Source organism: Gouania willdenowi, chromosome 4 (assembly GCF_900634775.1).
Source record: "Gouania willdenowi chromosome 4, fGouWil2.1, whole genome shotgun sequence".
Classification (NCBI taxonomy): domain Eukaryota; kingdom Metazoa; phylum Chordata; class Actinopteri; order Blenniiformes; family Gobiesocidae; genus Gouania; species Gouania willdenowi.
The window spans coordinates 20,237,588-20,252,112 of record NC_041047.1 but is presented as its reverse complement, the minus strand read 5'-3'; the positions used below and the strand labels follow the sequence as shown (position 1 = coordinate 20,252,112).

General features: G+C 38.1%; 1 protein-coding gene across 4 annotated transcripts in view; it reads left to right on the top strand.

Annotated features, from left to right (window-relative positions):
* Positions 1-14,525, top strand: part of tpm4a (tropomyosin 4a) — a 31,378-nt gene that overhangs the window by 12,556 nt on the left and 4,297 nt on the right. For all 4 annotated transcript variants that reach the window (XM_028443594.1, XM_028443595.1, XM_028443596.1 and 1 more), the window contains 5 exons: positions 11,092-11,225; positions 11,318-11,435; positions 11,545-11,615; positions 11,697-11,772; positions 14,424-14,486. In XM_028443594.1, coding sequence (XP_028299395.1) covers positions 11,092-11,225; positions 11,318-11,435; positions 11,545-11,615; positions 11,697-11,772; positions 14,424-14,486 — 462 coding nt within the window. The remainder of the gene's footprint in view (positions 1-11,091; positions 11,226-11,317; positions 11,436-11,544; positions 11,616-11,696; positions 11,773-14,423; positions 14,487-14,525) is intronic.

Here is a 14,525-nt window from a genome sequence, read left to right as displayed (position 1 = left end):
CATGACACTAAGAACAATGTCTTATCTGTCGCCTGTTTTTCTACTTGCGTCTGTATTTTATGGCTTTCAGAGAAGGTTTGTTGGAGCAGGAAAGGGAATAAATGCCATGCAGCGTAGTTGAGTAACACTCTTGACTTGTTTCACATTTGGCTTTATGGGATATGGTACCATACCCTTTGTAGAGTAGCTGGTTTAATGACAGGATAAGTAGGAAAATACAAGGAGAGTGGGAGGTGACAGTGTGGCTTTAAAGATATGGCAACTGAATGGATGAGAGGATGGTGGCCAACTCAGCGTTTACCTTTGTGTCACAGTCTTCCTGTTTGGTAACAGCACTTTTTAATCTGACTAGACAGTATGTGTTTACTCAGCTGATGGGTTTGTATTCTGATGTAAATTAATATTGTAGCATTAGCCGATGCTGAAATGTGAAGAGGCTTCTTTACTTGTTAGTAAAGGCATAATCTTGTCCTGTTGTTGAGTAAGGCCTGTGATTGATTGATTGATTGATCAGGTTACAGGCTGTATAGATTAATTGCCCCAAGTCCCTAAGAAGTCTTGTTTTTTAGTTAGTAAAACTCTTTTTGGTTTCATTTCAGATGCAAAGGTATCTTTAAAATCTTAAAAACTTTTTGATTTGTCATGGCCAATTTGAAAATTGCATCATTTTAGTATGTTACGTACTACTCATCTTCTGATTTGATTAACACAACTTTTTGTTTTTTTACAGTCAAGGCAAAAAGCGTGACTTCCATGAACAAAATTTTGTGCAAATTGTGCATATTAGGATATATTTTGTTTTACAGTGGGGAGCAAAATGTAAAATTTTCTCTGTCTAGTTTTCGCTCAAAAGCATCCATTAGTTGAAAGTAGGCCTGGTTTTTTCTTCACCATTGTCTCACACATTGTCAATAAATCATATTATTAACATTTTTTTGAGACCACATTAACCACTAAAATGATGATGTATCATAATATTGCAAGTGCACCCTTTCAAATGCAATCCCTGTCAAGAAAGGAACATTCCAATATAAAACCACACACACAACCAAAATAATAAATAAAACAGCTTATCAACTCTCAACAAACAAAATTGCACTTCCATAAATATTTAATATAGCTTTTATCATATCTAAAGAAATCATTCAGGCTGGTTTCAGTGGGCTTGCAGTTGCTAGTGCTACAGGTGGTTTTGCGGTGGTGAAGGGGTGCTAATGCAGCTTCACGGCCTGAGCTTGTCAAGAAAGGCAACATTTAGCTGAGTCGTGCTCACCTACGCCTCCCCCACAAAGACAAAGACACCAATGTCATCCAGCCTGTTTGGAAGCGGGAAACGAGGGAAACAAACATGCAGATATATTAAGGCCGAAAAAGTTATGGAGTTATTTTCTTGAACTTTTTCTACCCATGCATTTTCATTCTTATTAACTTTTATACTGATGAACTTTTTATTGCTTTTATGATAACTGACTGTTCGGCTTGAATCTTTGAACTGCACTTGACTGTTGTTGGGAGGGACACGTGCAATTTTGTTGTACTTTGTGCAGTGACAATAAAAGGATTCTGTTCTATTGTATTTATTTTTCGATTGATTGATTGATTGGATATTGTCCCAGGCCTGGTTGAAAGACTAGCTGTATCTGTCTCTCCCATAGGCTTTATGAACCAGCAAAGGAACAACCTCGACGTAACTGGAGAAAATTGTCTCCAATGAGTACGCCGTGCTCTTTAAAACAAAGATGTTTATGAAGAACAAATCAACTTTGGCTCATTCATACATATAATTCGTTTTCTGTATTTAACCCCTCAGGAGCAGTGAGTAGCCATTGTGTAGCTGCCATTGAGCATTTAGGAATCAGGGCCTTGCTCATGGGCTCGCAGTAATCATTCTGGGCGTATATCAGACCTAGACCACCTACCTGTCTGCTTCTTCTTTCCATTTGATGGTAAAATGATTAAACATATACAATAGCATTGGTAATAGTTATCAAAGCTTATAGAAGTTTGCGTACAAACAGTTGATGGAGAATCTGAGATTTGCTGAACTTGATGGACATTAGACCACCCGTATATATGGTGAAAAATATGGGGGAAATGCGTGATTGTCCCAAAACACGTCCGTGAGGATTTAGTCCATGTTATTTATCTATTTCCATTTAATGAGGTGTCATATTGCATAAGGTTTTGCACAATAATTTAATATTGAATATTGGAATTTCTGATGGATTTTGTTTTAATAATGATAAACAATGTTGCCATTTTTGTTTCAAGAAGAGAATTTTGTTATTCAGCGATCACTGGCAATCAGAGGCCCTTTATAAGTAACAATTGTGTTGAAATTATTTATTAGTAACCTAATTTTGTGACGTGAATTGAGGCTATGAATTATTTAATTGTGCTTAGTTCAGCTTGTCCTTGGTGACCATTACAACAAAGCAAATTGGTTAAACACAGTATGATCCGTTTAGAAAATGCAGTGGTTATTGTTCTGTCTAAGTGCATGATCCCAAACTGCAAGTTTGACATCAAAACATGTAATTACATCATTATAGTGCATATCCAGTAATGACATGAAAACCAGCCACTTATTTATGGTTCACTCTTTTATTTTCAGCCGGTTCTTCCATGTCATCCCTGTAAGGCACGGTGCCTGCAGGTCGTTTTCAGATGACACGCATTTTCTCCTTCGTGTGTATTTGCTTTCAAACAGAGCTGGGTGTTTGTGTGCCACGCACGGTCGGTGTGGTCCCATGTGTGAATAATTAGGACAACCTGGAGTTGGCACAAAACCTCTTTCATCAGAGCACCGGGGGATCTGAACAGGAATCTGCTGTGTGTACAAGTCTCTGTTTAAAAATGTGCAGGAAGAAGAGAAAATCCTCACCACATCATGTGATACGTTTTATTTTGAAGTCATCACATTATGTAGGTTCTGTAGGTCATGGTTTTGGCCAATTTTCTGATGTGCAGTAACGTTTAATTGTCACCTTACTCGTAACATGTCATAGATGAGCTGTTCATGTATCACTGAAGTGGCCTTGCACGTCTCAGAACATGTTTTTCTGGTTTTAGAATATTGTTATCGAAATGAAGAGAGAACTATTTCAATGGTGAAGTATGTGGTTTTATTTGAACATATCCCAGTTAAATGACAAACATCCTATTGTATCGAAACAGTGTTTGAGGTTTTTGTACGTCAACAGACCTCCCCAAATTTCCATAACCACAGCTAGTGTTTGACCACTGAGCGATGAAATAGTTAGTAGTACCACAGATTTAATGTCTGAAAGCCAAGTAAAAAAAGAGAAGTGGGGCTGAGAACATTAGTAAGCCCTCCTCTGCTTTTGTCCTTCCCAGGATGTCGTCTCCCCAGCACTTCCTTTTGCTTCTTCTCCTAATGCTTCCTGTCCCTGAGCTTGACTCCTGATCATCAGCCAGATAAACATGGACAAGTAGAGTTAACTTTTTGTTCAGTAACCACTTGCAATAGGTTCTGCTTCTATCCTGTCTACAGTTTTAATACATTGCAGCAAAGTGACAGTAACTTCTAGTGCTCAGTAATTTTACCTCACAACCTATTATGAAAATGACACAATTAAGAAACTATTCAAACAATAAAAAAGTAGTTTTCTGTCATGCTGTAAAGGCCAAAGCCAGGTAAAAAAGATGGACTGTTTGTTGCTTCTTGTGATCAAACAGACTGAGAGTTTTTCTCTGGGCCTCTAACAGTCTCCCACTTAGTTCTGTGGAAAGAAATGCACTTCCTGGTTTTACTGTTTTCCTTGGACTCTCTCCTGAGAATAGCTCCACCCTCCAACTATAACTGGCATATATGGGAACACTCCCATGTTAGCTTGGCTGACTATGCTGGCCAAGGTTGACGGTTCTCAGTCAACAATAATAGATTATATTTGAATTGTGGGTGCTAATGATGCTTCATTTGTGAGCGAGTGTTGGTGGTGGTCGGAGTATGGCAGCCTCGCTTCCGTCGGTCTGGCCCAGGGCAGCTGTGGCCACAATAGTAGCTTGCCACCACCACTAAGTGTTGAGTGAGAGAATAATGCCATGTAAAGCGCTTTGAGTCACCAAAATAAGGTGCTATATAAATCCAATGCATTATTATTAATTTCCCTAAAGCGAATGATGGAGTACCAGATAGTTTGCAGGGCAGTGTTTAACCAGTGTGAAATGGAACGCTGTGTTTTGAGGTTGAGGTTAATAGTTTTCTGTCCTCAAACGAGAGGCCTCTCGTGAGGGCCACAAACTACTATTACAGTGTTCCTTGTCAGATTTGATAAAGATGTCTTTTTCTTTTAGTCGAGTATGCAAAGGCCAATAAGTCTCCCGAGTGCAGTTGCATTTTAGCTCCATGCCATTTGTCAGTGTGTCACTGCTAAAACTGGGAAAAGTGAGCTGAACTCATTCAAACTTTGTTGCACGGATGTTTATCTTGCCTATAATTATATAAATCACTTGATGTCGGTTTCTCTTGGGAACTTAACCGTTCAGAAAAGAAATGCTTAGCTATTTTCTCTCCAAAAAACTGGCCACTGCTGAAACCAGACTTGAAGGCTTTTTCTATATTCTGTGGATTGTTCAAAGAAGCTGTAATCAAATTCTCTGGATGAGTCCGCGCCCGTCTTGGTGACAAACAACAATGGGCACAGAGAGAGAGCACACATTGTTTGGATGTTTAAAAGCCTTTTTTCCACACAAGCTGTTTGACAGACTGGCTTGTACTTAATAGACCCATTTGTAATTGTACACTGGGGCTGGTTGACAGAAGTCCAGTTAAATAAATGTTTTACATTTCCATTACATGTACACACCAAAACAATGTTTTACATCAAATAATTAACCTAAGCCTAAATAAAGATCTATATCATATGTTACATAACTGTAAGATAAACAGTAATTTCCTTATTATTTCCCAAAAGATGCTTCAAGTCACTCAACTGTAGGTATGCTCACACATCTGATTCAAATTATTCACAAATGACATTAATGTAATGTCAAATGTGAGTGATCAATTCAACAATGTTGACCCTATATTGCTGAAGAAGCTTAGACGATAACATAATTTATTGGAAGGGAAACCATGTGTATCATATGGCTGTGAGAGCACTTCTCTCACTGGTAGCTACTGCTACAGCATTCTGTTAATCTTCTGATTAAGTGTTATGATCAAATCTGAAACCAAAAAAGAATAAAGGCAGAGATTTAATTACTCCTAAACACTGGTAAAGTAACATTTGTGAGAGAAGCTTAAAAGTAAGCTTGTGTAGAACAATAAACAAAGCAAACTGCCCTTTTAACTATCAATAAAAGGTATCCCAAGTATGAATTTACACTATAAATGAACAATTATTTATCTGGACACAAAACGATCATGGTGTCTGTAAGAAACACTGGTTATCATCGCTGGTTACAATCACTTGGAGACTGTACAGATACAGACTCTTTGACTACATATAACTTCCTTATTTTATCCTCTTGTCAGCTTAAAAACACGTGTAGGAATATTGCAAGGCCTCAAAGTTGAACAACGCTACTGTACTGTAACAAACACAGAAATATGCACAAATTCAATGTACAGCAAACACACTTGACCTAGTTATGGCTGCTGCTGTTTTTTTGTCTTGTTTTCCAGTTGCATCCATTCAAAGTCAATAGGAGAGACCCTTATTTATCAGAAATGACCCTGCAACCCATGACACGAAAACAAATCAATAAATGTGCGTTTTGCAATTGCAAAAGCGACGATTCAGCTGTTCTCCTGCGCAGACCCATGAATAGCTTTTTTTTTCCCACAAACACACTGAGAGCAGTTAGCAGTAGCAGTGTCAGGAATAACTAAACTGAACTCCGGTTGCGTTGTGAAGCTTATTAGCCCATTGCCCTGGAATCAGGCAGCAAATAGATTTCTCTTTCACTTGTCCTTGATGTAATACACTCAGGTATTTATTTTGGCTCTCACAGTACAACTGCTGCTCTACCTTAAATTCAGATTAGAAGCTGTTTTCCCTCGCCCTCTAGTCTGCTCTATCATTTTGTAGCTTGTCCTTGATTTTTATAACACTGCACTCAAACACACTGAGTGCTCTCTCTCTATTGCACTTGCTGTGCAGATCAACATTCCAGTGATATATGTAGTGACTAGTAGCTAATGTTGTTAGTCAGGTAATTCACCTTAATTTGCTAAAGTCAACACCCCTTATTTTACTAAGCCGCAGACAACCTGTTAGTGAGCAGCATGTGCCGAGAGAGCTCTAGAAAAAGCTGGTGAAACATTTTAGGCTGAAGTGATAAGATGATGGCTACCCCTCTAGCCACAATCTCTCTGATACTCCACCACAAACATTCTCCATGGTTTGTTTTACCATATAAGGAAGCATGCGTCCCTGGCAGCCAGAGAATGCAAAGTGGGTGCTGGAGGAAGGGGCATGGCCAGAAAAAACACTGAGAGCAGTGAAGAACAAGCAAAGGGAGGAAACCAAGAGCTGCCGGGCAGCTGACTTCCTGTCACCTGCTTCTGAGATCCTCATTTGTCAAGAGATGTCATTCAACTTGGTCTTTTTATCAGTTTCTTTTTTGCTCAGTGGTTTGTAATGTGTGATTTTATGGCACAAATAGAACAAATTATTAGAATCTTTGTGCCCTTCGTTCTTTGGTTATTCCTTTTAAAACCAAATCAAAATGACAAATAAACAGTGTGGTTATTTAAATGTATTTATTTAGATACATTTTGGATATTTACGAGGAAACTGTGGACGAGAGCATCATGTTTTAAGCTCACCACAAAGAGGGGACCCACAGATGGGGGCAGACTTTTACTCTTGGACAAAAAAAGAAGCAACGCTTAAGTAACATTAGTGATGAACTAGTGAATTCAAATATTTATAATACATAAATAAATCAAAACAAAAAAATGGATGTTACGTAAAACATGCACATGATATGCGATTAACGGATCCAGGGGTGGTCTAATGAACCACACTGTTTATTTGGTATTTTGATTTGGTTTTAAAGCGGAATAACCAAAGAACAAAGGGTGATAGATTAATTAGCGTGGCCTTTGTTTTTATTTTTCCAATGTTTTGATTTCATTATTACAAATTTAAAAGGCAGGATAAGCTTGTAGTAGTGTTTTCGACCACAGAGCCTATCAGAGTGAGCTTGTGTGGGTGGCTAGCAGTGGGCACTAATGTGCCAGTGTAACTGACCAAGAATGTATGAAATGGCTTCATTGGCAGCATGCTTTATTTATTCAAAGCTACACATCACCTCGTTCAGGACGCAGGAAGTAGCTGTATCTGTTATTACAGGCTGCACTTTAATTCTGTCCTGTGTTCTCACCCATCACAGGCAGTGCTGACAGACGTTGACCTGGCAATAGACTCCGATAATGGAATTTCAATGTGTTTTTATATATTTTTAAACCATTCCGACTAGGTTAAAATTTTCCTCTGGCCAAATACTGTCATCCAGACGTTTCCTGTTTTATGTCGGCAGCCCCTCCTGTTGGCTGTAAGTGCAGTTGGGGAAGACTAGGGGAGATGACTGGAATACTACTAGAGGCATTGCGGCGCAAAAGCTGGCAAGTCAGCAAGGAAAGAAATGGCGTCAGTTGTTACCAAGAAGGAAACCAATAATCATACCCTCAAGCATTAACAATGAAATACTGAAATAAGAAAAATGAGTCTCTCTTTAGCATTGCTTTCTCCTTTTATTGCACAGATGTTCTCTCAGCAGAGTAACTCACTTGCGTGTAAACTGCACGACAGACACTTTGACAGCTGGTCTGCCTCACAAACTCCCTTTTGATTTGAATGACCTGCTAATGAGTCCCTCACCTACTAAGAGCAGACCCTGAAACTGAAAAGTGACTGTCTTGGGAAATCCCAAGCTGCTTGGGTTTAATAATGGGTGTAAACTAGTGGGTGCACTGTGCATTTTAATGAATGGCTCAGTGCACATAACAGATCAAAGGTGCAGGTATGTGGCCCACTTTCTGTTCAATAAAGCTATGCAATAACCGCAAGTCTTTTGAGTAGTTATGACTGTTTAACTGGTTTGGAGTTTGAATGCAGCTTTACGCCCCCTGACTAGCAGAGCATTCTTTTTCCACTCTCATCAGGGCTCAACATTAATGCTTGTCCACTCGAAGTTAGCAAGTAAAAATTATAGTGTGGCAAGCTATCATTACCCCTAACTTTCTCCACAGAACCTATTTATAGCTCGACCGAAGGCACTAGGTTGAGTTTGTCTAAGTTTTAGAAATGGAAATTTGTATGTATCAGTTGGAAAGACTTCTTGTTAGCTCTAGTTTACCTGTTCTTCACCAACCAATAGCACATTTTCTTAACATCAAAAGCCAAATTGTAAGGAAAACATCCATAAATTAATTAATATTAATGATACTAATTTAAAACACATATTGATAGTGAGCTTCCAAGGCCAAAGGATCAAACAGTAATGCGTACACATGTTGTATTCTTACCAGTTACTGAATATGAACCATTTCCATCAGTGGTAGATAGTTGGGTTTTCTAAACAACATTTGAACCTGCCATGTGGGAAGTGGATTGATTGGATACCCTACTGGCCCTACATGACAAGTGACCTGATGGTTAACGTAGAGCCAGACTCATCCTTTATTTACCAAGAGAAGATGAGAGGAAGCCCACCTGGTCTCCTTACTTAACTCTCAAACGGAAGTTAAAGTCGTCTCATTTAGATTTTACAGCTGTAAATATTTCTTTCCTAACGTTGTTTCCAGAGAGGCTGGATATTACAGGTTGGGTTTATTGCTGGAGAGGATTCTCCAAAGCGCTCCATTTGTCTCTGTTAAAATGTTTAACGATTGATTGATTAAAAAAAAAAAAGGAAACAAATCTGCTGCCCTAAGTGCAAAGATGGGATTTGCTATTACATAAAGATTAGGATGAGTGATTTTTCCAGTAATTCTAGAAACCTGGGCCTGTTCTAGCAGATTTGTGCTGTGGGTATCTTATCACCTGTTTGTTTCATTTCTCATGCTTAAAGCAAAACACATTGTTTTACACCATATTCATTTCATTAACTTTTAAAAAGTTAATCCTAACCTTTATGTAATAGCATATCCCGTTTCTGCACTTAAGGCAGCAGGTCCATTTCCTTTTTTTTATTTTTAATTTATTTATATTTATCAATCAATCGTTGAACATTGTAACAGAGACAAATAGAAATCTTTGAATTTCTATTCCTATTTCTAATCCTCTTCAGCGATAAGCCACACCTGTAATATCCAGCCTGTCTGGAAACAACGTTGTTTTAAAAGAAATATTTAGAGCTGTAAAATCTAAATGAGATGACTTTAACTCCAATTTGAGAGTCAAGTAAGGAGACCAGGTGGGCTTCCTCTCATCTTCTAAACATCCCATTGTTTTCCTTTGTAGTGAAGCATTCAGCCTGCTTTTTAGATCATTTAGCAGCTTTTTCAATCAAAATGCTAATTTGTGCTGCTTTTGGTTCCTCTAAATAATCAGGAAAAGTTGAAGATGTCGATGTCACACTTTTTGGTTTACCGAAAGAGGATAAATCTCTAAAAACCTTGAAATGAGAAACTGTAGAACATTCTATCACTTAATGATTGATTCCATCCAAAATAAACAGTTGACTTTATTATTTTATAATTATGTACATATTTCAGTCTCACATAAAGCTGTAACTGTGAGTTCATTGTTCTCTTAGTTTCATTCATAAATGTTTAACTTTCATTCAAGAGTTTTCTTAGTTAAGTTTTCCAGAAGTCCAATGTGGCAGTGATGATGTTTTTCCAGTATATGCTAATAATCAACCCATGAAAAGCTTCACAGATTTAGTTCCAGTGATGGATCCTTTACTCCTCTTCCTGCAAAATAAAACAAGGTTGTTGTTAAAAGACATCATGTGGAAGTGTTTTGTTTTTAAAAAGTTATGAATGTGACTGTGAGGAACAAACTAGAACTTGAAATCATGTTAAATTGATTTCCTTTAAGCTCACTTTTGGATTTTAGAGACAAAAAAACAATTATAAATGACTAATAAATTCACTTTTATGCCCTTTCGTAAAGCTGATGCCAAAGCTTTCCTTGGTTATCTATCTTGGTGTTTTTTTCTCAAGGAGACACAGACATGAGAAGGTTACTACGTGTTGATTCTTTCTCACGTGTATTTCCCACCTATTCACATATCTTTCACTCACATGATTTATGACACTTAACCTTTGCGGGATTAACACACAAAGACAGCCGTGTACACAGGTTAATTTTAAGCCCTGTGAAACTATAACAAAGCTGACATTAGGGCTGGGTGATTTTGCCTTAAAAAAATCTCAGATTTTTTAAAGAAAAAATTGAGTTTCAATTCAATTTTCAAATAATTTTTTTTCAATGCACCTCAAAATGACAGCAGACATCAAATATATTGTCAAAAGTGCAACTTTATTGCTGTGATTGTCCTCAAGAGGTAAAATGCACAGAACAATCCCAAAATAAATAGTAAAAAAAGGCTCTGTCATTTCACAATTTCAAGCTTTAACCCAGGTTTAAGCAAAAGTGCAACAGCAACTTCACAGTAGCTTCAATTTTCTGATTAAGAAATCAGATAACTACATATTTTATAACATATAACATTACAATTAAAAACGTAATAAACTCTTCCCTTAGCATCTCAGCATAGTGAGAATAAAAAATTAAACATGCTTGTGGCACATATATAGCCTACTCAAAGGGTAAACAAAGGGGGCTGGCTCACATCGCGCTACAGTAACCCACAAGGATAGAATGCGAAAAACTCAAAAAAAAATGTGGTGGGGAAAAAAAATATATATATTTTTTTTTTTTTTTTTTTTTAAACTTGAATTTGCAAAATAATTGTTTTCATTTACAAATTCGATAAATCGATCAAATCATTTTTTTTTTTGCCTAGGCCAAGCTGACATGTTTTTGGAGCAGTTTTTACCCTTTCCTTCAATGCTCTCTGACAGATGTTTTTATTCCCAACTCGATGGAAGAACAACTTAAAAAACTGAAATTAAATGAGTGGTTCTCCTTTATTTTCTCTTCTCAGGCCGAGGGTGATGTAGCAGGTCTGAACCGTAGGATCCAGTTGGTGGAGGAGGAGCTGGACCGAGCCCAGGAGAGACTGGCCACAGCGCTGCAGAAGCTGGAGGAGGCAGAGAAGGCTGCAGATGAGAGCGAGAGGTTGGATTTTTACATCTAATAATCAGCCTCACTGGTTCCTTCATGTTTCACTATAATCTGTAATCCAAATTTAATATCGTGTCTCCAATCAGAGGGATGAAGGTGATTGAGAACCGAGCGATGAAGGACGAGGAGAAGATGGAGATTCAAGAGATGCAGCTGAAGGAGGCCAAACACATCGCAGAGGAAGCTGACCGCAAATATGAAGAGGTGAGGCTTCAAGGTTTGGTTCTAAGCTAAATTTGGGTTCAGAACAGGAAATCCAAAGTAGAATCTTCATTTATTCTCTCACCCTAAAATCTGGCTGCTTTTTCCTCAGGTTGCTCGCAAACTGGTGATTCTGGAAGGGGACCTGGAAAGAGCTGAGGAGAGGGCCGAGCTATCAGAATGGTAAACCAGATCATTATACATCTGGACTTTTAACGTTCAGACGTAGAACTAAACCCATCATGCTGATGTTTCTCTGCACAGTAAAGCTAGTGACCTGGAAGAGGAGCTGAAAAATGTGACCAACAATCTCAAGTCCTTAGAAGCTCAGTCCGAGAAGGTAGGAAAGCAACACAGACGTTCAATTAAAAGATATTTATAATGTTTAAAGGCGTGATACAGGCTCAGAGTTGGGACAAAGTGTGGTAAACATTAAATCAGAAATGGATTATCAATGTTTTACAGCTGAGTGTGTCACAGAGAATTCCACTTCTCATATTTTTAAAGACTTTTGTTCAAACTATGCTAAATATAGTTTGGGTGGTTAATCAGCGCAATTTCCGGATTCAATTCCAATTATTGAAGTCCCGATCCAATCACATACCGATTTTTGATGAGAGATCATCCATGCTCAGCAGAGCTCAGAGGGAGAAAGGAAAGGAGTTTATGAGACAGAAAATGGCGCTACGTACAGAGTTGACGTTCCCAGCAGCGCATACTCGACCAGAGCATGTGTGGAACTCATGGATAGTGTGGCGATGGTGAGATAAAACCATAAAAAAAATGGGGAACGCAGTGATACTCTGCATGTCGGGGAGGAGGCGGAAGTTATGTGTGTGCAGACTGGCGGGACAGAAAGTTGGAGGAACGCCAAAATACAGTAAGAAATGCATTCAACTCTGAACCAGATAGATAAATAATAATAATTTTGCCATCAAAAGCCTGGTCTCAGTGTTTTTTGTTTTTTTTTTTTTAAATATATATAAGGAAGCAATGTTCAGATGTTAGAGTTGTCACTAAAGCAAATAAAAAATAGCTTTAAAGTCACTGACAGGGTTTTTTTTTTTTTTTTTTTTTACAAAAAGGCTTTTTTCTCAGCTTTTTGCTCTGAAACTGAAGATTTGTGTAAAACTTGCTCTATTCAATGACTGATTACAAAAGAATGAAACGAGCCAGAAACAATTTTTTTTTTTTTTTTTGAGATTTCTTTCAGAATCTGGTGTCAGATTTCAGATAGTCATAGTAGAAAATATTCTGTGGGTCTTTAAAATCAGTCAAAATGCTCAAAAATGGCTGGCACTGAGGGGGTAGAAAATCTGAAAATGGCGGGCACTGAATGAGTTAATCAATAAGCATTTTTTTTTTTTTTTTACCATCGCTAAAACATAGGTGTTGTAACACACAAGACAGGTTAAAGACTGCACTAAAGTTCAGGATTAATTGAATATGTTTTGTGATATGATTGATTTTTTTTCCGAAGTAATTTGTTATAAAAAGTAGGGCTGTAGTCAACCAAGGAAATGGTCGGTCAACCAAGACTGTGGCACAAATACGGAGAATGAATGAGCAGGTGCAGAGGAGGATGAGGAGAAAGAAAAAGAGAGACAAATATTTTGTTTTGGCTTTTTGTGGTGTCCATTTGCTTTTAAACACAATGATTTATGATATGAACCTTATTCAAGCTTTGACCAGAACCCGACAAAGCAAAACTGTAACCTACAGTTCTGACAGATATTAGGTATTTATACCCGTGCCCGACCTAAAACCGACAATTAAAACCTATTTTTTCCTCATACAAATGACATATTTGTTTGTTTTAGTGGTAAGCCTACTTTTATTAATAAACAATTGTTAATGTCAACATCAGATCAGCACACGTGCAAACAAACGCACATCAAACACAGGTGCACAGTGTTCCTGTGGCGCCAGAGACAGCAGTGGATCTATTAACATAATCCATGTTTTTGTGCAGAAAAAGGATTGATTCAATAGTGGATGCTGGTGCTTCAAGCCTGTCTTAATTCCTTTCCTCTCTGCTCTGAGGACAGCGCACTGCGTTGACAGCTGAAGGGCAACACTTTTTTTTTTTTTTTTGCAGCCAGAACTTACTCACAGCTGTTGCTGGACATATAATCATGTTTAAGCATTAAATACATTATAATTGATATTTAATCCTTATCACCTATATAAGTACATTGCATTTTTACATTTGATTGAAACTGATACCATTGCTGGTCGACCACGACGGCATCGACCAATTAAGTCGACTAAACGACCAAAGTTAGCAGCCCTAATGAAAAGAAATCAGCTGTTCGTGAAGCTACTTTTCTTCTGTTTTCATTGAAGAATTTTAAAATCTACCACACGAGGTTAGACAATCATTCAGGTTGTCTTTGTGGCCCAGCAGACGGTCTCCTTGCTGAGCTGTTCTTGAAGAAGGGACAATCTTATTTCACACTTTTTTCATTGTAATCGACTATGACCAAATATTTTTTTCACTATAGTTTGGTTTAAAAAAAACAAACACACAAAAATACTCATAGGCCTGTCTTATCTGATGAACAGCTGTTTAAGTGTGTTTTGAACAATGATTTATCCACCACAGACAACCTACTGTAATGGATCATATGAGTAGGAGCTAGTAGAGACCTGCAGGACATTTTTCCTGTTCGCTACATTCCTGTCCAGGCACAGACATGCAACACAGCAGGATGCCAGCTTCACCACATGACCTCGCTCATTTTTGCAACACCCTGTTCACGTCATCAGTGTTTGGTCTGACTGTGCGTTGATACCACTGTTCCTAGGCTGTACCAACACCTCATCAAGGTCACACCACAAAATGGCTCTTTACATATCACAGGGAGTGGTGCTGTACCTCCCAGTAAAATTACACTGCTTGGGTGTTTGGTGAGGTGGAAGCAGGCATCGACATGCAGCTTTTAATCCAGCCGCTAATAAGATAATGTGTTTTCCTCTGTCTGTCAACAGTACTCAGAAAAAGAAGACAAGTTTGAGGAGGAGATCAAAATTTTGACTGACAAACTGAAGGAGGTGAGGTCAAGATTTTAGTGATCCAAAGAACTAAGAGTG